The 24,256-nt window shown below is 59.9% G+C and overlaps 1 protein-coding gene across 1 annotated transcript in view; it reads left to right on the forward strand.

Moving 5' to 3' along the window:
• The window catches only part of KCNG2 (potassium voltage-gated channel modifier subfamily G member 2), a 40,008-nt gene extending 15,785 nt beyond the window's left edge, over window positions 1-24,223 (forward strand). The window contains exons 3-4 of the mRNA XM_053912797.1: window positions 10,599-11,279; window positions 21,327-24,223. Of these exons, the coding sequence (XP_053768772.1) occupies window positions 10,635-11,279; window positions 21,327-22,130 (1,449 nt within the window). The 5' untranslated portion in view covers window positions 10,599-10,634 and the 3' untranslated portion in view covers window positions 22,131-24,223. The remainder of the gene's footprint in view (window positions 1-10,598; window positions 11,280-21,326) is intronic.
• Window positions 24,224-24,256: the final 33 nt, after the last annotated feature.

Raw genomic sequence — 24,256 nt, forward strand, 5'->3', positions numbered from 1 at the left:
ATGTCTTTTCACGTCCTTTGCCCATCTTTTTAAAACAGAGGGTTTTGTCATTTTTGTAGAAGTCCTCCCCACATACTTGGGGTATTAATCCTTTATCAGAGATGTGGTCTCAAATATTTTTCCCTATAATCTGATCCGTGGGTTGTCTTTTCACTTGGTTGATTTTGGTGCACAAAATTATTTAATGCTAATGAAGTGCAGTTAATCTATTTTTTCTCTTGTTGCCTGTGCCTTTAATATCATATCCAAGAAATCACTGCCAGCTCCCCTGCCCTGGAGCTTTTCCCTTCAGAGTCTCACAGCTTCAGCTCTTATGTTTAGGTTGGGATCCGCTTTGGGCTGATTTTTTTAAAGCGATTTTATTTATTTATTTTAGAGAGAAGGGAAGGGAGGGAGAAAGAGAGGGAGAGAAACATCGATGTGTGGTTGCCTCCCACACACCCCCTACTGGGGACCTGGCCCGCAACCCAGGCATGTGCCCTGACTGGGAATCGAACCGGTGACCCTTTGGTTCCCAGTCCACTGAGCCACACCAGGCAAGGCTGGGCTGACTTTTGTATGTGCTGTTAGGTAAGGGTCCAGCTTCGGTCTTTTGTGTGTAGACATCCAGTTTTCCCAGCACCATGCATTGAAAATACTGCCACTTATCATTCAGTAGTCTTGGCACCGTTGTCAAAACCGCTGGACCACAGCGGTTGTCAAAACCGCTGGACCGCTGTCCATGTCCATGGACAGTCTGGACTGTCCACTCTGTACTGCTGGTCCGTCTGTCTTTACGCCAGGCCCACACTATGGTGTGTGAGTGGAACCTTCAACTCTGTTCTTTCAAAGGTCGCCTTGGCTGTTCAAGGCCCTAGAGATCCCACATGAACTTGAGGATGGGTTTTCTACAACATCTCTGCAAAACCGTGGTGGGGGTTCTGGTGGGTTTTGAATCTGCCCACCACTTTGCGGAGTGTGGAATCGTAACAATATCAAGTCTTCCCGACCGCGACCATGCGTGTATTTCCGATTGTGTGTCTTCTTTCGTTTGTTCCGGCATGAGCTGCTGCTTCCCATTCGGCTGGCATTAGTCCAGTGACGTGTGAGGCAGTGGCGCACACTGGCCACGCCGAGGGCCCTCGGAGAGGTCACGCGGGGCTCCGTCTGCCCCTTCCACGCCTCCCCGCCCCCGCCCCCAGTCTCTTTACTGCCTGGTTTGTCCCCCCTGGATTTCTTCCGCACAGTGTGGCAGACGCCTGCACCGCTCCACGCACCCGCTGTCCCGCCCAGAGGGTCCTTGGAACCCGCTTGTTCAGCTCACGATGCACCTGGAGCCGCCCCACTCAGAGCCCTTCCTTGTCGCTTTTGCCGCTGCAGGCTGCAGTTCTGGTGGTCTGTGTCCCTGGCAGATTACCCATTTTCAGATTTACTCAGTCAGACGACTTCACCGGGTATCTTACGATTTTTGAAATGTCTTCTGTTTCAAAAGTTAAATTTCTGTAGTACAATCATGTGGTTGCAGAAAGGATCATTTTTAAAGTGGAGTGACTGGAAAATCTCATCCTAGAATTTTGAGCTTTATTTCTGCAAAGCAACGCGTTACTGAGTATTGTTGGTCCTGGTGGATACAAAAGTATCTCTTCTGTCCATCTGCTGCTGCTCAGACAGCGCTTGTCGCCTGGGAGTTGCGGGCGCAGGCTCAGCAGCCAAGAGGCTTCGCTGTCAGGGTATTAAATGCCAAAGTGGACTGAACACAAAGGTGTACTCATCACACTGGCATTTCATGGGACTTCCATCTCATCCTGTAAAAGACCCTATGATGGGATTTTCCCTCTAAAATTTGAGTATTTTATTCCTTTTTCTAGATACTAACGTTATTTGTATCTTTTGCTTTAAAAAAAGAAAAGAAAAACAAAACGAAAAAATAGAAATCACCTGAAGTTACCCTGCCCACACCTACGTACTAACAACCTGCTGGTGCCTTTCCTTCCGGAAGCTTCTTTGCGCACCCGCCCACAGGGGCAAACGCTGTGCACGCACACGGTCACCCATCTGTGCTGTGCCGTGCGACCCGATTCTTCCGCCGAGCACCGCGTCCTGGGCGCCTTCCCCAGGCCTGAAGAGGACGTGCGCAGGAGAAGAGGCCGGCCCCGCAGGGGAGCCCCGGCTCTGTCCCGTAGGTCTGCGGCCAGGAGGCGTGGCCCTTGCGTGGGGCGCAGGCATGTCCGGTCCCGCTCTGTCGGCCACGCCACCGTGGCACCGAACGGCAGTTTCTGGAGCAGGCCGCCACGTGCGGCAGCTGCCTCGGACTCCCTGGGAGACTTACTCCTGCAGAGAGTCGGCTGGGGTGTGGGGGGGGTGGGGGGTGTGGGGGGTGTGGGGGGTGTGGGGCTGCCCCGCTGAGGGAGTCGCAGCCACTGGGAGCCGGCTGCTTGCAGGGGCTTCTCCTCGGCCTGTCCCGCACCTGCGCTGCTGGTGGCGGCGGGGTGGCCTCTGGTTCAGCTCCCCTCAAAACTTCATCGTGTGTGATCCGTGCTGTCCCTGCGGGACGCTTGCTCGGTAACGTCGACTTAAGAACTGTCACGATTTAGAAGTAGAAATTCAGCAGCTGGAGCGCTGGCTTTGGCCGGCGCCCCTCTGGGGTCGGGTGATTGAGATATGCCCTCTGGCGCCTGCGAGGTGCTGGCCTGGCCTCTCTGGGGTGGGAAGGCACCTGCTGGTCTTTAATGGGGTGCAGTGGGGGGCCCAGGCCCCTTCTGGGGCCCAACCTGGGGACCCCCATGTAAGGCTCAAAGAATCCTGGGATGGGGGACTGCTCCAGGTGCGGCCCATTCTCCAGGTGCCGGGATACCTGGTGACACAGGGGTGCACTCCCTCCACCCCGTGGTGGTGCACCCAGGAGGGTTTCACAGCACGTCCCCTTTGCGTCCCCTTCAGTCCGGTAGCTCAGTCTCTGTGAGAGTGTCTTCTCAGTGTTGCATCCAGGGCCAGGCTGGACCAGAGCCCTGACCTCTTGGGCGGGGACGCCGAGGGGCCCAGTGAGGGCTCAGGCCCCTCCAGCGGGGAGCAGATTCTCAAGCTTCTCAGTCTCAGGACTAGCGGGCATCAAGGGGCTGTGGGTCAGTGTGATGTATGCACGGTCGTCACCTGTTAGAAACGGGCAAGCTGCTGAGGGCCCAGGCCCTGGAGCCCCCTGACATGCCAATGGCCCATCACCCACTGTCCCCAAGACCATCCTAGAGGACAGATGCTCACTGTGGATGTGGGGATTCTGGAAGGACAGACAGAACCCCTGAGAGTGTTACCCCTCGCTCCAGATCATGGCTCTTTCAAACTGCTGGCAGCACCACCAGTGGGCAGAAGGGTGAGGCCGTCACCCGCCGGCCGGGCACACAGCTCGGACCCTCAGAGGGGTGGGGGATGGAGCCCGTTCTGGGCGTCAGAAGCACAACTGCTTACGCAAAAGGCTACTTGAGGCAGAAATGGGTTAACAGCACATCGCGAACACACATGCCAGCTCCGTTTCTCTTACTTACACACGCGTGAGAGCAGACTCGGGGCTGGCATTGTATAGGAGCATGATGTTCTCCCTCAAGGTCTCAGGAACACAGGCACAGAGAGACATGCTTAACGCCCACATGTGTACGTGCTGGGCGACTGCGGGTGAGGAGACGCCAGGTGACAGACACTGCGACTGACCGGGGAAACTCTGGGAATATAGACTACGTGTTCTAAATGCTCTAAAGTGTGTTCGTATGGAAGCAACGGAGCTAGAGGAGCAGGGCTGGTTTTGAAAAGAGGAGTCACTTTGGAAGAGTCAGTCCACCCAGGCCGGGACCTGCCGTGTGGCCGTGTGAATCGGACACGCGAGACGTTTACACAGATCACCCGGACGGACCAGGAGGTCCAGACACGCACGCAGTCATGCCCGGCGGGTTCTGGCAAAGGTGCGAAGGCGATTCGATGGAGGGAAAGTGGTCTTTTCGGCCCGTGGTGCCGGAACCCTTAGACAGCCGTGGGCCAGAAGCCTTGACCTGAGTCCCACTCCCTCCACAGACACTACTCCAGGTGGGTTAGGGTTGAATGTGAAATGTGAAGCTGTACAGTTTAGAAAACCTTTGGGAAGTCGGACTTAGCAAACTACCCTCGACACCAAAAGTACAGTCAATGAAAGGAGAAACGATAAATTGGACTTTCTCAAAACTAAAACCCTTCGCTTCACTGGGCACTTATCCCAGAGGAAAGGACGCCTTCTGTGGATTTGCTCACAACACTCCAGTCCTGGAAGGAGCTCGGTGTCCTGCTTGTGAATCAGCACCCGGGCCAGGCACACCAGGAGAGATGGCTGAGGGAGTCCGTTTCTATGCCGCCTTGGAACACCAGAGGGTGGAGATGCAGACCAGGCGGTAGTGTGTCTGGCCCGCACCCGTGTGGCATCTGGGCTGGAAAGCAGGGCTGCAGTTTGCAAGATGTGACCACTGGGCAAACTGGGCAGTGGGTACCAGGCTCTCTGCAGCCTCAGAATGAAAAGTGGGATTTAAAAACTTCTTCAGGACTGTACATGCAGCTGGGCTGTGTGCACCTTTCTTTGGGGATGAGAGTCATTAGTTACCACATTTCTGAATTTGGAGATTCCATGTGGCTCTCATAAATCATAACAAAGGAAATCATCAATTTCTGTTAATGGCATGGCTGAGAATAGCTCTAATTAGCGAGCTCTGAGGTCTGCCCATACATGCACTCTAGAAGCCTTTTGTGGTCTGTGTAACTTTGACAGAAAGTAAATCCATTTCAAAACAAAATAATTAAACACAAATGAGTTTAACGATCGGCGAGAAATTATGGAAATGACCCTAAGAGTTCTTTAAGACTCTGCACACCTCCTGAAGAGTCGTGTCTTACAAGAAATCAGGCATTTACATTGGGCTCTTCGTTTTGACCCCGTAGGTAACTTTACTTGTGACTCATATGACGTGTGTCTTGGGAGGACATTAAGAACTGAATACAGCCAGCAGAGGCGGCACATCTTTATTATTTTATTTTTTAATTATTTTTTGTTGTTCAGGTACAGTTGTACACGTCTTTATTTTCACCCCTCGGCCACAGTGGGTCGTGGGAGAAAAGCGAATCTTGCTTAGATTGCGTTTCCTTAATGGGGCACGTCCCGCTTCCTGCGCTTGTGCTTGGACCCCATGTCCAAGGACATGGAGGGTCAGCGTTCCGACCGCAGAGCACAGCCAGCCCACACATCAGCATTGGTGGCCCCAGGGTGGCTGCTGGAGAAAGGAACTGAGGGAAAAGGTAAAGGAGCGAGACCAAATTTACAAAAACCCACAAACCAAGATGGAGGTAGAGAACAGCTCGTTGACACCTGGAACTGCCGGGTGAGTGACCTTGCCACTCCTAGAGCAGATGGCTTTTAAGCTGAGACTGAACCTCGGTCAGCGCCCTCCTCGCTGTGGCCTCCCGCTGGCCTCCACAGCCTTGGGATGCCTCCTGGCCCCACATGGGTTTCCAGCTTCGTCGCTCCCTCCTGCAAATGGCTTCTGGTGAACTGTGTGCTCAGTGGGACATTATTGGAACGGGCGCCCCCAGTACACTGACGATTGCCGTCCTGTGCCCTGTGGGGTGCTGAGCGGCACCCCGACCCTGCCCACTCTGTGCCAGCAGCCCCCGGTCACAACGAGCGGTGTTTGCAGATGGTGCCACACTTAACCAGGCGTCAGGGAGGGGACACAGTGGAGCCCGGTTGAGACCTGGGCCGGACCCTGTGACCATCGTTTCTGAGGAGCCCAAGCGGGGCCGCAGCTCAGCCTGGCCTCAGCCGTCTCCATTCTGGAGGTTCCTGCTGGCTGTGGGGACTGACCCAACTCTGCAGGGCGGTGGCCCACCACTGTGGGGGGGACGCGCCAACCCACTGGGCAGTGAACTGTTTCCAGTGATGTCGTCACCAAGAATGAGCGAAATGTATGAGAGCTACTCAGACCCTTTTGCCACCCGGTGGGTGACTTGGGGCGTCTGGCTCTGCTTTAAGACTCATGGTCCCGTTTGTGGACCATCATTCTAATTATATTAAGAATGATTATTATGAAGAACAGCCGGCTGAGCCAACCACCCTCAGGTAGTAACTGATTCATCAGAAGACAGGAGATGCAGCAGGGGCGGAGCCTATTGCTTCCCAGGTGAATCGGTGTGATTGGAGTGGAAGGCAGGCGGCAATGGATCCTCGCTGTCACTTCCAGGGTGTGGCTGGGGAGTTAACCTCTCTGCGCCTCAGTTTACCAATCTGTAAGATGTCTCTGAGGGTCCCGTGTGTGTGCCGTTGGGTCGGCTCTGAGTCCCGGGGCCCTATGGATGAGTGACGTCCCCAGGGTCCTGTCCCCACAGCCCAGCTGGGCCCTGCAGACTCCGCCGATGGCTTCTTGTGTGGAGTCCATCCATCTCACGTCTGGCCTCCCTCCTGCTGCCCGTGTTCCCAGCATCATTGCGTTTCCCGGGAACCTGCCTCCTCCTGACTTGATGGAGGAGGGCAGACTCATTTGGCTGGTGTTGCCTCCAGCGCCGTCTCGGCCTTGACTTTCTCTCAGCCCCATCTGTCCGTCTATCCAGCAGTCCCGGGTCTCTGTGGGGCTCTCCTCCAATGCCACGTTTCAAGTGGATGCGTTTCCCCGTCAGCCTCCTTCACTGCTGGCCTTCGTGTCCTCACGTAGTAGCCGGGGCGCGGGGTGTGGACGGTCTTGGCCTCACTCTCCAGTGTCGCATCTGTGCTCCCGGTGAGCGTCCCTAGAAGTGTCTTGGCCATGCCACCCAGGGGCTGTGTGCACCTTAAGGACAACAGACTCTCGAAAGTCCTACCCTCAGCAGGTCTCCAAAGAGGCTGTCTGTGCCTCCCCCCATCTGCCACCTCCAGCCCACACTGCTCATTGGGTAGCTGGGGGGGGCCCCAGGGACCCTCTGCTTCTCTCAGTTCCATTTCTGGTGGCTGGGCCAGCAAATGAGCAGGGATGCCTGGAGTCCATGTGGCCTCCCTCCACAAGTGGCCTGAGAGAGCTGTCTCGAGATTGGGTGGGAAACAGACACTCAGCCGCCATGGGCCTGAGGCAATGGCCCAGCCCTTCCCAGAGCGCCTGCCCGGGGCATTGCTGTGGTCCCTCTGCTACCCCTGGCGCACGGCACCCACGGGACCCTGTGTCAGGGTGGTTGTGGGACAGCCCGTGCACTCTGGGGTCCTGGTGTCACTGTTACAAGCTCCCTGTTCCTTCCAAAGAGCGTCCCAGTTTGGACATCAAGTGACAGGAGCTCCCTAAATTGCCTGGGGACAGAAAATGATGGGCAGGGCAGAAAGCTGGGCATTTGGGGGCACACAGGCATATCAAATAGCACCAATTCTTACCAAAGACCCGGTAAAGCAGCCCAAGACAGCATCGTTCGATTCCTTTTTGCTACTATAGGAAGAGGAAGTTCTATTCTGAGTGGCATGATGCCCAGGAGGCCTTGAAAATCGTTAGTTGAGTGAATGAATGAACGAGTGAGTGAGTGAGACCGTGGACGACATTCTCTGTCACACACTTTCTTCCTGCACGTTCCTGTTTCCGGGAAGTCCCAGAATGTGTGGGCTCCAAACTCACCTCCCGACGGTCTGAGTTCAGGTTCCTCCTGAGCAGATTCAGCAAGCTGCTCATTTGGGGAACGATCCCAGCAAAACCGGTGGGGCTGTCAGGAGCTACACAAGGAAGAGAAGGGGGACAGAGCAAGTCAACAAGCAAGGGCCCCCTGGAGACGGGGAGCAGAGGGAAGACCTGGCAGCAGCCGGGAGTCCACTGGTGTGTGCATGGGGGGGCCAGGGGCGGGGGGGTCGGGGGGTCATGGTATGTGGGGGCCAGAAGGATGTGGGGGAGAGGTGGATGTGGGGGGCAGATGGATGTGGGGGACAGGGGGACCCAACAGCCTTGCTCCAGCTCCCAGTCTAATCAGGGTCTCATTTTAAAGATGACCTCCTAGTAGAATGCTGCCTCTTTCTGCAAAGGAAAGAGATTGTTCCTAGAAGAGAATACTTCATGTCTTCTGAGATCTCAGACCTCATGGTCTGCTGGAGAGGTTGGAGTCCCTTCCAGTTCATGTTTTTAAGCCCAAGTTCAGAACAGGAAAGTCAGTCATAGAGTGTTTCCTCCGCTGTGGGCTGGCCTTCCCGTGCCCTGGACCCCATTCCCGATCCGTGCATTCTCCTCCTTTCTCTCCTTCCGCTGAGACGAGGAGGCCCTGCCCGAGCGTGCTCACATATGCTCACACGCACCCACTCACACTCACACATGCCCACACAGGCTCACTCACACTCTGCCAGCTCTGCCTCCGCAGTCCCCCAGGAGGGGCTGCCCCTAGCTGGGCCTCCTCCCTCAGTTTGTGTTCTCTGTTCTCGAGCAGCCTGCTGGTGCTGCGGGCGCTGGTCCCCTGCCAGGGGCTGCTGCTGTTCCCAGGCTTGCGTGGGCAAAGGGCTCACAGCTCCAGGGCCTGGGGGTGAGGCTGCCGGGCAGGACTCCAGGATGGAGACAGCGGGGTAATGGGGAGGACACTTCTCTGCACCTCAGAGTGTGGTTGCCTCGGAAAGGAGTGGACCCAAGCTTTCTGCTGTGACCCTCCAGATGTGTCCCTGCCCCAAGTGCCAAGTGTCCTGGGGTCTCAGGCTAGGAATGGAGCAGCTGAGACAGCGAGGGAGGCCAGCAGCCACAGGCGGTCAGCACTCAGGCCCGTCTTTCCCCTGAGCAAAAGCATGAGAGCTTCCTCCAGGTTAAAAACCATCAGGTTCCACTGCATGCATTTATTTTAGGGCTTAACGCTCCCTGGTCCCCCATAACGCACCAGGCATGGAATTTTCCGCCTGTCTGGCACCCTAACACTGGAGATCATAAACCCTGACGCCTTTGCTCCCTTGGTTGACTGTTGCCTCTTCATCTGGGATTCCTGGTCAACAGATAACATCGCTGTCTCCTCTGTGTGTGACGTCTGCCTCCTGTTGGCTCCTGTGTGCGCCCCTGGGCGAGGGCACTGCCCCCCTACCTCCCCCTCTGACTTCCAGTCTCATCCCCGGACTGTTTGCTCATTTCTGGGAGCTGCGTTCCTTACTGAGGTCCTCCTCAACCTCTCCACGAGGTCATTTTTCCTCTGCGCTTTTAATGCCTTCTGCCATATCTTTATTTTTGATGATTCTTTCTCTGAAGTCCCTAGAAGCCTCATCCTATTAGTTGTGTGTCTGCTGGCATTTACCCACACGTGCTGTTGCCCTGAGTGTTTCATAATTCGGGTTTGGAAGGTTGTTTTGGTTGGGGCTTCATCGGTGAGCGCCCCATGAGGCTTGAGCAGAGGGCGTGTCCCTCTCCCTTTGTCCTGAAGATTTCAGCAGCACCCTGGTTTCTCTCACACCCAGGCCTGACCTTGCCCAGCGCCCCTGGGGCAGAGTCGCCTGTCCAGGAGCCCTGCTCCACACCGAGTGGGAGTCTGGTGATGACCCCTGCCTCAGACAGGCCGCCCACCGGAGACTACTTACGGGGCTTAGCTCTGAGCTTCACAGACCAACATTCCCACCTCCAACCCACTGCGCAGGTAGGAACTAGACACAAACACACTCTGTTTCACCTGGGAGCAGGCAGGGCAACCTTACAGCCTTTCCACAGCCGCAGGCAAGTTTTCTCCTGGACACCATGGGCCTGAGCGTGCAGCCCGGCAGGGTCCCACTTACCGCAGGGCCTGTGCCGACTCTGCTCTGCCTGTCACGGGGGTGCAGCCCACCCTCCATCTCAAACGGGAGCCTCTCAGGGATCCCGCACCCTGGCGCTTTCAGTGGCAAGAGTGTGTGGGGAAATCTGACATGTTTGGTTTTGTCGTCGTGAGTGGAGTCGCCCCTCTTTTCGTAGGTTTCGATGCCACTTTCCCTGCACGGTGAACTTGGTGACGTCTTGCCCGTTGTTTCTATGGAGCTGTCAGTCTCTTAGACTCTTGAAAAGTAGCACATCCGTCACGCTCATGTTCATAGATGTATATTCGGGGGGAAGCGAACTTGACAGCAGGAGTCGCAGCTTCTGCTGGTTACCCACTCTCCTCATTGATTATGGTGAGGAAGATCCCCACTGCAAAGAACTGGGAGCTCGCATTTGATGTGGTTACAAAAGGAGCCGGCCAGCCTGGTCTATGTCGTAGCACGCGGCCCCGCGGGGACATGGAAGGGGAGGAATCAGACCGTGCCGGGCAAGGATGATAGAGTCTCAGTTTGAAAACGCCCTCTTTCCCCCTTGACCTTTACTGGGTGACTGTCAGACAAGGCTGGTGTCCGGTCCCGGCCCAGATTTCCACAGGCAGCCTCTGCAGGGCGGGCTTCCTTGCCTGGCAGGTTAGCCAGGCTCTGGGAGATAAACTGAGGCAGGCCACCACTTAACCTGGGTCTGGGGAAAAGGCTGGGGTCTGCTATTTGGGTCACGTGCAGACGACGGCAGGACTGCCAGAGGGAAGAGGAGAGGGCAGGCCGAAGGGAGTCCCTGGTTCTGCTGGGTCCCCAGGCCCAGGGATCCTGCAGGCCCGGTGGTCAGGTGTCCACCAGCCTAACGCACTCTCCTTTCCTTTCGCAGGCCCAGCCTCCTGACCTCAGCACCACGCATGGGGCCATGGCCCTGCTCCCCGGACCCTTGGAGCCCCCCGGCGGCAGCAGCAGTGGCGGGGCCCGTGCCCGGCATGTCATCATCAACGTGGGCGGCTGCAGGGTGCGCCTAGCCTGGGCCGCGCTGGCCCGCTGTCCCCTCACGCGCCTCGAGCGCCTGCGCACCTGCCGCGGCCACGAGGAGCTGCTGCGCGTGTGTGACGACTACGACGTGAGCCGCGATGAGTTCTTCTTCGACCGCAGCCCGTGCGCGTTCCGCGCCATCGTGGCACTGCTGCGCGCTGACAAGCTGCGGCTGCTACGCGGCCCGTGCGCGCTGGCCTTCCGAGATGAGCTGGCCTACTGGGGCATCGACGAGGCGCGGCTGGAGCGCTGCTGCCTGCGCCGCCTGCGCCGCCGCGAGGAGGAGGCTGCGGAGGCGCGCACGGGGCCAGGACCCGCAGAGCGCACGGTGCCCGGAAGTCCAGGCTGTACCCTGGGGTCCCGTGGGCGGCTGGCACGCGGCCGGCGGCGCCTGCGTGACATGGTGGACAACCCACATTCGGGGCTGGCCGGCAAACTCTTCGCCTGTGTGTCCGTGGCCTTCGTGGCTGTCACAGCAGTCGGCCTCTGCCTGAGTACCATGCCGGACATTCGCGCGGAGGAAGAGCGGGTGAGCATGCGTCAGGGTCGGGCTGGGAGCTAGGGCCCGCTGGGAGCTAGGGCTGGCTGGGGTGGACTGGCACAGGATGCAGCAGGGGAGCCGAGGCCTGGACCTGGGTCTGGATCCCGGGCCTGGAGGCAGCCGGGTTTAGGGAATGCCCACTGAGTGGGGTCTCAGAAACCTTCTGTCGCTGGTGGTGCAACTACAAGCGCTGGACCCCCTTGGCGTGCTCCTTAACGCACCCTGGGCGCCCCCCACCCCACAGGCTGCCATTGCTGCGGGGCTGTGTGCTCACAGGAGACGCTAGGTTTACAGGGATGGCCAGAGCTCAGCCAGGCTGTCAGGGCAGCAGGCCCCTTCTGGAACCATCCCCCACCACAGGCCCTGGACTCTTGGTTAGCAAGGGGCTGAAACACCTAGTGTCATGAAGGCTTGTGCGCTCGTCCTGGACCCAAAGTGTGTGGCCTCTACTTCTTTGTAGGTGTGATAGCCAGGCCAGGTGCGTGCCTCAGGCGACCCAGGTACTGGCTTTGTCCAGAAGGGGGGCAGGGGGGTGTTGTTCTGAGCACAGGATAGGCGTCCCATCACTCCTGTCCTGCAGGAATGCCGGCAGGGGACCGTTGGGGAATGTCGCTCTCGAGCCAGTGGCTATGTGCCCTGGACACGGTCAGGGAGGCCTGGGGTCTGCTCTGTGACGGCAAGAAGAGGGCGGTCTGAGTGCTTGAAGGGCGTTGCTGGGTGCTGCCCTGCCAACATGGCCCTGCGCTTCCTGATGGAGGCGGGGGCAGGGCGAGGGCCCATCTCGCTGCAGGAGCTGGTGCTGGCTCCACGTGGAGCCCTCCCTCAGGCAGGGCCGAGGTGCTGGGGGTCCTGGCAGAGCTCGCCCGGTAAGTCCAGTGAGTCCACTCAGCATGCGGACATTGAGGAGCTGGAGCGGATGGTCCACATGCCCCTGGACCGAGAGCCGTCAGCTGGCCTGGCCTCAAGCGCGGCTGCCCTGGCTGCAGGTTAAATTTAAATGTGAACTGCAGGGGCTGGGCTTGGCACACTTCGGTGTTTGCGTGTCTGCTGCCCAGGCTCCTTCCAGCTGTGTGAACCGGGCCCCAGTGTCAGGTTAAGACGCCCGCCGCGTTCCGGTTTTCAGAGCAGCGACTGCGCCACGCAGTGTGCGGAACTGAAGTCACTTAGACGAGGGTCCAGGACAGGAGGCATCAGGGCTCCTCAGCCAGTGGAGGCCAAGCTGCCCTCACAGAATCCTCGGGGCGTCCACGTCTGTGTGTCCTTGTCATCCTCTGCGCCCTGTCCTGGAGGGCAGCTTGCACAGCCAGTCACAGACGCCAAGGGCCCTCACTGGGGCCTAGGAAGAGCCCCTGCCCACCCTGAGGAGGGCCTGGCCCACCCCAGACAACTCCAGACCAGAGTGCGGAGGGCGGCCCTCCCTGTGCTTGGCTCTCCTGGGTCATCCGTGAGAGTTGGGCTGGGAGCTGAGGTGCCAGAGTCGGCGGGCTGTTTGCTGTGGAAGCTCCAGGGAGGGTCCTCTGCACCCTTCCCACTTGTCCCCACGCCCCTTCTGTCCTTGGAGCCAGCACCATGGTCCTTCTCCATCCCGCCTCCGACCCTCTGGCCTCCCACACATGAGGACCTTGACCGCACTGAGCCCCCCATAGCCAAGGGTCCCCCGGCTCAGGATCCTTACCTTCATCCCACCTTCAGGAACCTCCTGCCAGGGAGGTGACACACTGCAGGTCAGGGGACCAGGGCACGGATGTCCCTCAGGCCTTGCGAGCCACCCCAGTGAGGGAGCTGTTCCCACTGCCTGTCCCACAGGCCCCGTCTGGGTCGCTGTGTGCTGATGCTGCCCCCCAGCCACCGAGTGTGCCTGCCGCCCTGACAGCCCAGGACACTGCCGCGCCCCCACTCCCTGCTCACGAGGCAGACAGGGGACCTTCCTCCCTCCCTCCACACAGGGTCCCTCCCCCCATCGTGGGAGAGGCTCTGAGGGTGAGGAAAGCGCAGTGGGGTTTCAGCGCTGGGACACTGGAGGCTCCAGGACAGCACTGTGGCTTCTATGGGGAGCAGCTGAGACGTTTATGGAGTAAAGGCCTGTTGGCCGCCCCGCTGTGACGGGAGGGCTCGGGAGCAGTGCCCAGAAGACTCGCGGACACTCAGTTCCACATTATCTTTGAGCAAAACACTCGCCGTGTGTCCCCAACAGCTGTCAGCAGAACATCTTCAACAAAACAGAATGTGCTTCCTCTCTGCGGGCACCCAGGGCGCCCCTCAGCCCAGAAAGAGGGGGACAAGGACCTCCACCCCATCTGCACCGCACCCGCACGCCCCCAGCTGCACAAGAGCCTGGGCTGTGGCCTCTACCTCCTGGACCTGCAGGGCCTGCACCGGGGCCCACCCTGCCCCCTCTGAGAAGGTCCTCGCCTCCCAGCGCCAGTCCACGGCAGGACCATCCACGCAGCGGCTATGGCTTCCGAGGAAGGAAAGGCTTAGGGGTCCCCAGACTCAGACCTTAGAGTGACTTGCTCGACGGTCCCCTCTTGTCTGGGGGGTAGCAGCACCAAAACCCTAAGCATCCACAAAAAAATATGAGTTTTCTGATCCCAAAAAACATCCTCTACTCAACAATATCCACGGCAGGTGGGAGCCTTGCTTTGCAGTGATTCTGGGGAGAAGCAGTCACAGCAGCAGCAACAACCGGAGGATTCTCCGTCACCTACGTCGCAGGTTGGAGCCGGCAGACAGGTAGATGTTCTGGTGCCACGTGCGGGGAGGCCTTGGAGAGAACTCAGAGGCAGAGGTGGTGACCTGTCACCTATCTCAGAGCAGGACCAGGCTCAGTAGAAGGGGCCCCTCCGGCTCTCAGACCGCGAGGCACCCCTGTGGTCAGCTAGGGACCCCAGCCTCCTAGCCCTCGTCACTGTGGAAGCCCCAAGCCAGAGGGGACAATGAGACCCCCACTTCCTGTTGCCCCTGTGGTGTCTCTGGCGGGTCTGTGGCCTTCATGGCTCTGTCTGACCCGCTCAAGGCCGGACACCTCGACGGAGGCACCAGCGAGCCTCCAGGTGTGACCGAGCACCCCAGTTTCCACAGAATAGCCTGAAGTGTGGATCCTTCCGAGAGTGTGTGTCTGGAATGAAATTCGTTGACAGCAGCACGGTCATTGGGACCAAGTGCTCTCTCTGTAGCCAGGAGAGGTCAAGGTCATGTCCGGGTGTAGGCCGTGTGGACGGTGCATAGGACCTGGAGGAGAGGCCTGCAGAGCCGGCAGAGGGCGGGGGCAGAAGCCAGTGTCCCAGCAAACGGCTCTGGGGTTCCACTGTGTGGTGGCGGCCAGGGTCCTGCTTGGAGATAGTGCTGAGCACCCCAGGGCCTGGCGGAGGGTGGGGGCAGGCTGTGCACCAGCCTGCAGGGGACCAGGGTGGTCTGGCGGACCTGCAGGGTGGGGCTGTGCTGCGGGGAAGCCACCACACTCTCTTCACTGCTGGAGTCTGGCTCTGGGAGTCGATTTTCTTCCTTTTGGCTCATGTGCTTCAATCAAGACCCGCCTAATTAGTTATAGATTTCACGACCGGATTGCAGCGATCAGATTCACTGAGGGTGTTTGGCAACGGCCCGGGAAGCTGGTGACAGAGTTTCCGCCGCCCGTGGGCACACGTCAAGCTGTGCCCACCGCCTCCCGGAGGCAGGGCTTTGCCGTTCTGAGCAGCATTAGCTAGGTTCCCGAGAGCAGAGCCGGCAGGAGATGTGCGCACAGGGCGGGCAAGAGCAGGTCTGCAGTTGTGAGGACGGGAGAGAGCTCATTCCTGTGCTGTTACTCGTTAGTCTTTGTGCTGTTTTCCACACAAACAACTCTCAGCCCACTCCTGCCCACCCTGTGTGTGTCCGTTTTACGAAGAGCTGGCTCCCACCGTGCTGGAGGCTGAGCACCCCCAGAGGCCTGCAGTTGACTGGCTGGAGACCCAGGAAGGGCCAAAGGGGAGGATGCCCCAGCCTCACACACGGGCTGCAGGTCCCCCCTCTGCAGATACCAGCCCTTCTGTTCTGAGCTGGCCTTCGGCTGCTGGGGCCAGGCCCACCCCACCCCCACGGGACCACTGGCTTCACTGGGGTTTAGCGACGTGAGCGTCAGTCTCACTCAGAAGCTCCCTTGCAGACAGACCCAGAGTCACGTTTGCCCAACTGTCTGGCCCTCATGGCCCTCGCTGTCCTGTGGTCCCAGTGTCCAGCTCGGGTGGGAAGTCCTGTCCACTGACATATTGCACGAGGCGGGGCCCTGAGGGAGGACAAATCACACTTCAGGATCTAGGGGGACCCTTGCTGGGGCCTCCCACGGAGCCACGGCACAAGACTGTCCGCCCCCGTCCTGAACGCAGGCCAGGAAGCAGAGACTCGGGCCTGGGCCCTGGCCAGCGGGGGCTTCTGCACTGAGAACCCATTTCTTAGGCTAAACGTTGTGTCCCCCAGATTCCTAAGTTGAAACTGAACCCCCACTGCGATAGCATCAGGAGGTGGGGCCTTTGGAAGGAGGTGTGGTCACCAGGTAGGAGCCCCCATGAGTGTGATCTTAAGTCCCCTAAGGGCCCTCCCGCCATGTGAGGACACATGGAGCAGACAGCCATCTGGGAACCAGGAAGCAGCCCCGCCAGACCCCAAATCTGCGGCCCCGGAATCAAGGACTTCAGAACCGAGAGAACTAAATGTCTGCTGGCTAAGCGGCCTGCTCTACGGTGTCCTGTTACAGCCACCCTGTGAGTGAACGTCCTGCCCTCCTGGGCAGCCGGGTGCCCAGCCCCAGGCCCTGACTCCACACCCGTCTGTCTCCCCAGCTGCTGAGTGTCAGAGGACAGTGTGCGGCTGAGGGGCCGGTTCTCCAGACACCAGCCCCTCCCCTGAGGCCCAGCCCCCCACCCCGCCCAGAATCCCCTCCCAGGCCTGGTTGACTGTCAGCGCCCACTTCCAAGTGGCCACTGCCTGTTTTCATGGAGACCCCGCTGTGGCTCTCAGGGGCACCGGCAACAGCCGGCTTTGCCAAGGGATAAACATGAACCTCGGGACTTTTTTCCATCTATTCTCTGCACAAATTTGTCAGCCAAAAAATAGGGGATTTGAGTTTTGGATTTGTGCTTATCTGGAAAACAATGACCTGTGCTCAGATGCCTGGAATAGAAGCTGTAAGATCTTTTTTAAGGCTTTATTTTTTGGGAGCAGAACTGGGAGAAAGGTGTTGAGATTTCCCATGTCCGCCCGCCCCACCCGTGCAGCCAGCCCACACTCCACAGCGGCCTCCAGGCAGGACCTGTGCTGCGGCGACAGGCCTGCACCGAAGCCTTGAGGCCACCCCCCTCCATGGCTGACCGCAGGGTTGCTGCCGGGGGCCAGCCCGTGGGAAACATCGCGCCCACCACCACGGTGTCCCACGGACACGTCTCCTGACCGCCCCCAGCCCTGGCACACACAGATCTGCCTCCTGTCTCCACAGTTCAGCCTTTTGCAGAAGGTCATGTACTTGGAACATAACAGCCTTTGCAGACTGAGTCTGTCACTGAGGAGAGTGCACTTCAGGTCTCTCCAAGACTCTTCATGGCTGGACAGCCGTTCCTGTTTATTGTGGACCAGATCTCCACTCTGTGGAAGGGCCCCCGAGTGATGTCTTGGCGATTTCTCGGAGCAGCAGCGTCACCCCTCGCCCTCCCTCCCGGGGCCTTGGGCCAAAGGCAGCTCTGGACGCCGAGTCCGAGCACAGCCCCTGTGGCCCCAGGATGAAGGGGCAGCTCCGCTGGGCAGAGCTCCTGGAAGGCTCCTGGGTTCCGCAGGGCCCTCCCCGCTGCCTCCCTGATGGAGCCTGAGTGCCCAGCACCAGGCCTGAGTCCTGCTGTCCCTGAACAGCCCCCTGAGGGCACAGGGCGCTGATCACACTCCCACAGGCAGCTCGCAGAGTGCCCACTGCCTAGGCCCTGCCCCAAGGGACCCCAAGGGAGCGGGAAAGTGTGGGCAAGAAGGTAAAGCGGCGTCTCTGATAACAAGGCTCCGACAGGGGCCCTGAGCCCCCAACCTTTTGCACAGGAGGTCGCGGTGTGCACCCTTCCTAAGGCACCAGCACTGCCCCCAGTGCTGTGTGGGGACCTGAGCCAGGATGGGGGGCCTGTGATGGGGGCAGGAGGTCCTCAGGCAGCTGCTGCAGGCAGTTTGTGGTGGTGGGAGGGGTCTGTGCGAGGAGCGTGTGGCCCCGATGCATCGCCAGGGCAAGAAGCCTAGGGTAGATGCTGACAGAAGGGGGAAAAAAGTCAAACTATAAATTCGTAGTTAGTGAAATGAGTGAAGTATTTTCCTCTGGGCACTCGGGGAGGCTAAATGACCCTCAGCACACAGTCAGGGTGAGTCAACAAGCCCACAAGCCCAGTGCTATCTGCAGGCTCTGTCTGCACGGCGTCCTGTGGGCCATCGCCCGCTGGTCTGTTTGTCCAGACACACAGTGTCCATGATGGACTGTTGGAGACAAGGGCCTCAGTGTCCAGAAAATGCAGGCAGCAAAGGGATGTGGACACTTTGGGGACAGAGAAGAACAGGAGAGCTCAGGAGCCTCAGGGTCCTAGATGAACCTCAGCTAGGACCTGTGGCCCGGCTGCGGTGGGGGCTCTGCTGGAGCTCTCCCCAGTCGTTGGCTTCCGGGGAAGACTCCCCACTGGCTGCCCCCACCTCCTGCTTCACTGGAACCAGCCGAGTGCTTGGCAGGGCTCACGCCGCTGAATTTTTGGTGTTCTGAAATGAGAGCAAGGCCAGGGTGGGCATGCACCGGGGCCAGGCCTCTCCCCAGAGTCAGCCGCTGACCACCCCACGGCCTCTGTTACTAATGAGACTCAGCTCCGAGCTTTCGTTTATTTTCACTAGAAAATAAAAACAGTGCCAAGTGGACACCATGTGGGAAGGCTGTGCCTTCCAACAGTGGTTTCCAAAATGCTGCTTTTCCAAAAGCTAGCTTGGACCGTTGTCACCATCCCTGGCCAGCCTGTGCCCAGGCCTCCTCGGCCTGGCATGGACGGCTCCCTCTAGGGCTCTGCTGGCGCTCCTCCAGCCCTCTTGCCCTGCCTGCAGCTGGGTCCCGCAGCATGAGGGTTTGGAACGTTCCGAGCCACCTTGTGTTTGGTTGAGTTTTGTAATAGCGGATGACGCCACCACATCGGGCCAGGTACGCACGCACATCCCTCCCCACGGCCGGTAAGGGTGTCTGTGATTAGCTCAAAGTTCACGAGTCCTCGAGCTGCTTCCTTGGGGGCAGCTGACTTTAGTTCTTGAGCCACGAGTCACTGGAGGAGGCCCAGTTCCAACCCTGGAAAGAAACCAAATTATTGGAAAAGGAACTGGAACCCTCTGGCCCCCAGGAGCAGCCAGCTGAGCAGCCGTCAGCAGGATGCTCCGTCCACCCTGGTCGTCAGCCTGATGGGAGCCCGGGAGCAGAGCCGGTGCTGCATAGCGGGCCGAGCAGGCCGAGTTGGCCAAGTTTCAGAGGCGCCCAGCTGGGCTGGGTGGGGCCAGGGGGGCAGCCGCATCTGGTACGCAGGCCTTGATGAATGCATACAGGCACCTGGCCGGAGGCCGGATGCGTGAAAGCTGTGGACATCTGCGAAACACAAGCAAAAGCCAGACTTGTCTAGTTGGGGGAGGGGGTCGTCAAAACCTGGTGAGCCAGCTGAAGGGAAATTTATTTCTGACCCAATTTTGGCCAAATAGGCCAGATGTGTCAAACTATGATAAATCAGGATCTGTTTTCTGGGTTAAAAGTTCCAGAAATAGCTCACTACAACCTGCACAGCTGGTCCTTAAGGAGAGGGCAGGGAAGGGCGGTGGCGGGGCTCCCACAGGCCCATCTCCTCCAGAATCCACCAATGGATCTGGCTGCAGGTCGGCACGCCGGTAGCTCCTCCTGTGTGGGCGAGGGTCCTTCCCGGACCAGCCCTCATGGGACCACAGCCTGCAGCATCCTCTCCCCAAACACGGTGGTCACAACACCCCCATGGGGACTCATGTCGCACCTGGCTGGGCTCTGGGGCTGAGACACGGGGGCCAGACAAGGGGCGTGTCTGGGGCTGTGGGTCGCAGGTCACAGCACCACCACAGGCTCCCTCGGCTGCGGTCATCAGGCTCCTTCTAATCAGACGGAAGCCCGGTGGGTGCGTCACTGCCCTGGTCTGGCGTCGTGCCTGACCTTCACTGGCCTCCCGTCTGCCAGCCACCGTCCCTGAGGATGTGGGCTCCCTCCCCCTCCCTTCCTGGAGCAGGGGTTCCCAACCAGCTCTGTCCCAGTCCCCACGGGCCCCAGCTGTGTCTTCACTGAGAACTTGTGGACCTGGGTTTTCCCCAAGTCCAGTTACATGCCCTGGTCCAGCAGAAAGGCCCTCCTGCTCTGTCCCGAGACGGTCTCTGACCTCTGGGAGTTTAAACCCAACTGGACATAGGCATGGCAAAGTCAGACCCCTCCTGGTGTCCCCCAGGCTCAACGTTGGGGCTCAGAGCCCCTACCTGCTGTCCCATGAGGCCCAGGACCAGAGTCAGCGTTTCCACTGGCCCAGGCAGCCCTAAATATCGATGAGACTTCACTGCCCTCGGGACGAACAGGCACCAGAAATTGCTGGAACAAAACCTGCCTGAAACCTAGAAGCAGCAAGCCGCACTGGGTCCCCCACGGCTGTATGCTCTGCTGGGCCTGGGCCCAGATCCGGGGTCACGCCGGTCCCCATGACCATGGCCACGGAGACCCTTCCTCCGGGCTGCCTCCTGGCTGAGCTCAAACAGAACCGAGAGCCACCGCGCAGTGGGGCTCTTGTTTAGGGATGATGCTGGGTGTGGGGCGAGAGGCCCAGCACACCTCCCACGGGGGGCTGCCGGCCCTGCGCTGGCCCAGAAGGGTCTGGAGTGGTGCTGGACAGCAGAAGCCGGGGGCCTGTCTGGGGCGCCCCCTCATTGTCCAGGAGCCCCTCAGGGAAGCCGGTCCGTGGCCAGGGTCTCCAGGCCTGCCCCAGAGACCATGAGTAGTGTAGCAGGTGTGGTGCTGGACTCCGACAGCTCGTTAATGGGGAGCTCCGCTCAACACACATGCCACCCACCCAGCCATGAGTGTCGGTCCCAGGGAGTTCGTGGGAGCCCCATTTGCCCGGTTCCTGGCCGACCAGTGATACATCGGTGCCTCGCGTGGAGAGATGAGACAGGACTTAGAGAGCAGCCCTGTGGGGCCCCACAGTCTCTGTGCGCTCGAGTTCTCAGGTGTTGGAATGCTGACCGCTGACCCCTGACCTGGTCTCCATTTGATACATCAGTTGGGTCTCGAGCTGCTGTCTCTGGGTGGCAAAAGGTCACTGCTGTTCCCCCGCCCCCACGAATCACCTGCTGAGAGGGCTCAGGGAGCTGGGCAGGTGTTGAGGGTCTGTTCTCAGTGTCCAGAGGGACCTGAGCCAGGTGCAGGGCATTGCGAGGCAGGGAGGCCAAGTGGCCCTGGTGGGGTCCCCAGTGGTCTCACCTCCAGCGTGAGGCGGGCCCGTGGCTCAGAGCACATGGCCTCTGCTGAGCAGCTCTTCTCCACCCCGTCACCTGGGTTGGGCCCAGCAGCATGCAGCTGGGGCAGCCCTGGCTTCTGAAGCCTCTCTCCTGCTTGGACCCTTGGCTACAGCCTCTCGGGTGGGGGATGGAGTCTGTGGTCACACAGGAAACCCCCGCCTGCCTTCGCAAATTTTCGTAGATTTTCTTGTCCGGACGTTTCATTTGCTGCTCACCCTCAGGACCATTTCCAGAAGCTCTGGCTGTTTTTTAAGTGCTTTTCATCAGTTTGCTGGGGAGCAGGTCAGCTGAGCGCCTGTGGAAATATCATCTCCAAATGACTCTTTTATAGGAATCAGGCATTTTTGTGGATACCCGTGGAGCTCCCCCAGTGGCACGCTTGCATGGGCTGGGGTCGGGAGTCAGGTCCCCTCCACCCCAGGGTGACATCCCCCATCCTGGGGAAGCAAGGGTGGGGGCCTCCCAGCCCCCAACACGTGTCCCTCTCCTCCCCAGGGTGAGTGTTCCCGCAAATGCCGCAATCTCTTCGTGCTGGAGACGGTGTGCGTGGCCTGGTTCTCCTTCGAGTTCCTGCTGCGCTCGCTGCAGGCCGAGAGCAAGTGTGCCTTCCTGCGGACGCCACTCAACATCATTGACATCTTGGCCATCCTGCCCTTCTACGTGTCGCTGCTCGTGGGCCTGGCGGCGGGCGGCATGCAGCGGGCAGGTGCGGGCGCGGGCGGCAACAAGCTGCTGGAGCGCGCTGGGCTGGTGCTGCGGCTGCTGCGTGCGCTGCGTGTGCTCTACGTGATGCGCCTGGCGCGTCACTCACTCGGGCTGCGCTCCCTGGGCCTGACGGTGCGCCGCTGCGCACGTGAGTTTGGGCTGCTGCTGCTCTTCCTGTGCGTGGCCATGGCTCTGTTCGCGCCGCTTGTGCACCTGGCTGAGCGTGAGCTGGGCGCGGGCCGTGACTTCTCCAGTGTGCCAGCCAGCTACTGGTGGGCCGTCATCTCCATGACCACTGTGGGCTACGGGGACATGGTGCCGCGCAGCGTGCCCGGGCAGGTGGTGGCACTGAGCAGTATCCTCAGCGGCATCCTGCTCATGGCCTTTCCCGTCACTTCCATCTTCCACACCTTCTCGCGCTCTTACTCCGAGCTCAAGGAGCAGCAGCAGAGGGCCGTCAGCCCTGAGCCATCCCTGCGTGAGGATAGCACGCGCTCTGCTTGCGCCACCGAGGACAGCTCGCAGGGTCCCGACGGTGCCTGCGAGGCCGGGGACTCAGCGGACGGCGCATGGGCACGTGCAGGGCCGGCCTGACCGGGGCGGGGACCCTGCCTGCACCCAGAGGTGGCTGTGGCTGGCCATCACTGGCCATCACTGGAGGCTGCTCCTCTCCAGCTAGAAACAGAACCACAGTCCTTGCCTCCCACCATGCAGGGGGACAGGGACTGCCCTTGGGGACAGCAGCTCCTAATGTCCAGAGGGGCCCCCCCTCTAGTCGGCTGTATGCAGCCCACGAGCATGCTGTGAGGAGCAGGGCCACACAACTAGGCCTAGGCTGGCGCCTGCCTGGAGGTGGCATCAAAAGCTGTCCTGTGCTTTGAGCAGGTTCCCTAGAGGGCACCCAGCCTATCCTCCTTCCTGCTGTTTCCCTTTGAAGTTCTGACTCCTTGGCTAGCTGATAAGAAGTCCCAGGACGTCCCAGCCTGTAGCAATACCAGGTCACACTGCCCCCAGGCCTCTGCCTAACTCTTCCCTGCTCTTCAGCCTGGAGGTCTTTGGAGGTGAGGGGAGGGTGGGGGTGGGACACACTGGGGCACAGTCCTGAAGGAGCAGCCTGGGGGACCGTTCCCAGGGGAAGGGGACAGTCCCTTCCACCTGCCATGTCATCCGGTGGGCTGTGCCCCCTGGGAAGAAGGCCTTCCCTGGGCACCCAGCTCTGCAGAAGTCTACATCCCTGCCAAGCAACAGGCATGGAGGTGTCACATTGATGCTCGGAGTCCACTCAGTTCCTTTGGGGGTGCAGCCCTGACCTCTGACCTCCTTCACTGGCCCTGTCCTGCAGGGATCTCCCTGGGCCGCCTCCTCGCAGATGTCCCCTGAAATGCACCACCCTTTCAGCTGCCAGGGGACCGCGTCCTACCCTCTGGGACCCTTGTCTCCTGCGGGGACACTTCCCTGGAGCTCCAGGCCTGAAGGGGGTTCAGGGAGGAGATGGGGGAAGGGGCCCTGGGCTTGCAGCTGCTAAAAGCCTGTTGTTGTTACTGAGGCCGGAACCTTTTCTCCTTTGGTGAGGGGGGCAGATGGAACCCACCAGTGAGCTGAGCCATGACTCCTGCCAAAGACCCGGCTGCAGGGGACCCTGCACCACTCAAGAGGCCCACAGAGGCAGGGCACCTGCCCGCCACTGCCCCTCCTGCCTTTTGGAGGGGCCCCGGGGGGGCCCTGAGATGGGGCAGGGGCAGCGGGCCAGGAAGCAACAGGCTAGGGAGCAGCCTTCTGTAGAACCTTCCTGCTGGTCCTCTCAGGCAGCACCGGCACCCACTCAGGGTACAGGTGCTGGGGACCAGGAAGGGGTTCCTGTGCTCACAGGGAGTCTGGCCACGCAGAGTGTGGGGCCGTCTACCTGGGGAGCACCCCTGCATGCAGAGCCCGGGTGGCCCTCCTGTTCCAAGAACCCCCAGCCTCTCGCTGGCCCCACCCCTCCCCGCCCCCCAGGATGGGGCTGAGTGCTCCAGGGGACCGGCCAACATGGGAGCGGGTGGCACATCCATGCTCAGTCAGGCTCTGCAGGGACAGGCCAGCTGGGCCACCATGAGGAGCATGGGTTTCCCTGTTGTCTTCCTCCTCACTCCCAGCCACGGGTCAGCCAGCGCAGGAATGCCTGGGCCCCACCGACTGAGTCTTGGTCAGTGTCAGGTGGACAGGGGGCCTGGGAAACAAACAACTTGGTCTTACCAGCGACCGAGAAACTCTCTAGGGGTCATACCGAGCCGAGGGTCCCCAACCATGGGAGGTGAGGCCCGTCCCCCACCGTCCAGGGTGCTTGTGGCAGCTTACACCCAGTGGGGAGATGGGGCTGTCCAGGGTGGACGAGAGAGGGGCTTGGCACCTGGCCTGACACCTGTCACCCTGCCTGTGTACACAGACAGGCCTGCCCAGCTGCCTGGTCAGGTGTCTACCCTGGTCCCTCTGTGTCACTGCCCTTGGGGCTGGTCTGGCGGGCCATCTCACAGGACAGGGGCCAGAGCGGGGCCCCAGGGGATGTGGACATTTCTGGGCAGAGGCCTATGTGGAAGGCTGGCCCTTTCCTGGAGGCCCTCGTGGTGAAATAAGAACATGGGACTGACTGTTCCCTGGGCCCTGGGCGCTCCTTGAACTCCGTTCACGCGGCCACCCTGGATCCTCACACAGTGTATTGATTTAGAGTCTCTGTACTGACA

Source organism: Desmodus rotundus, chromosome 10 (genome assembly GCF_022682495.2).
Source record: "Desmodus rotundus isolate HL8 chromosome 10, HLdesRot8A.1, whole genome shotgun sequence".
Taxonomy (NCBI): domain Eukaryota; kingdom Metazoa; phylum Chordata; class Mammalia; order Chiroptera; family Phyllostomidae; genus Desmodus; species Desmodus rotundus.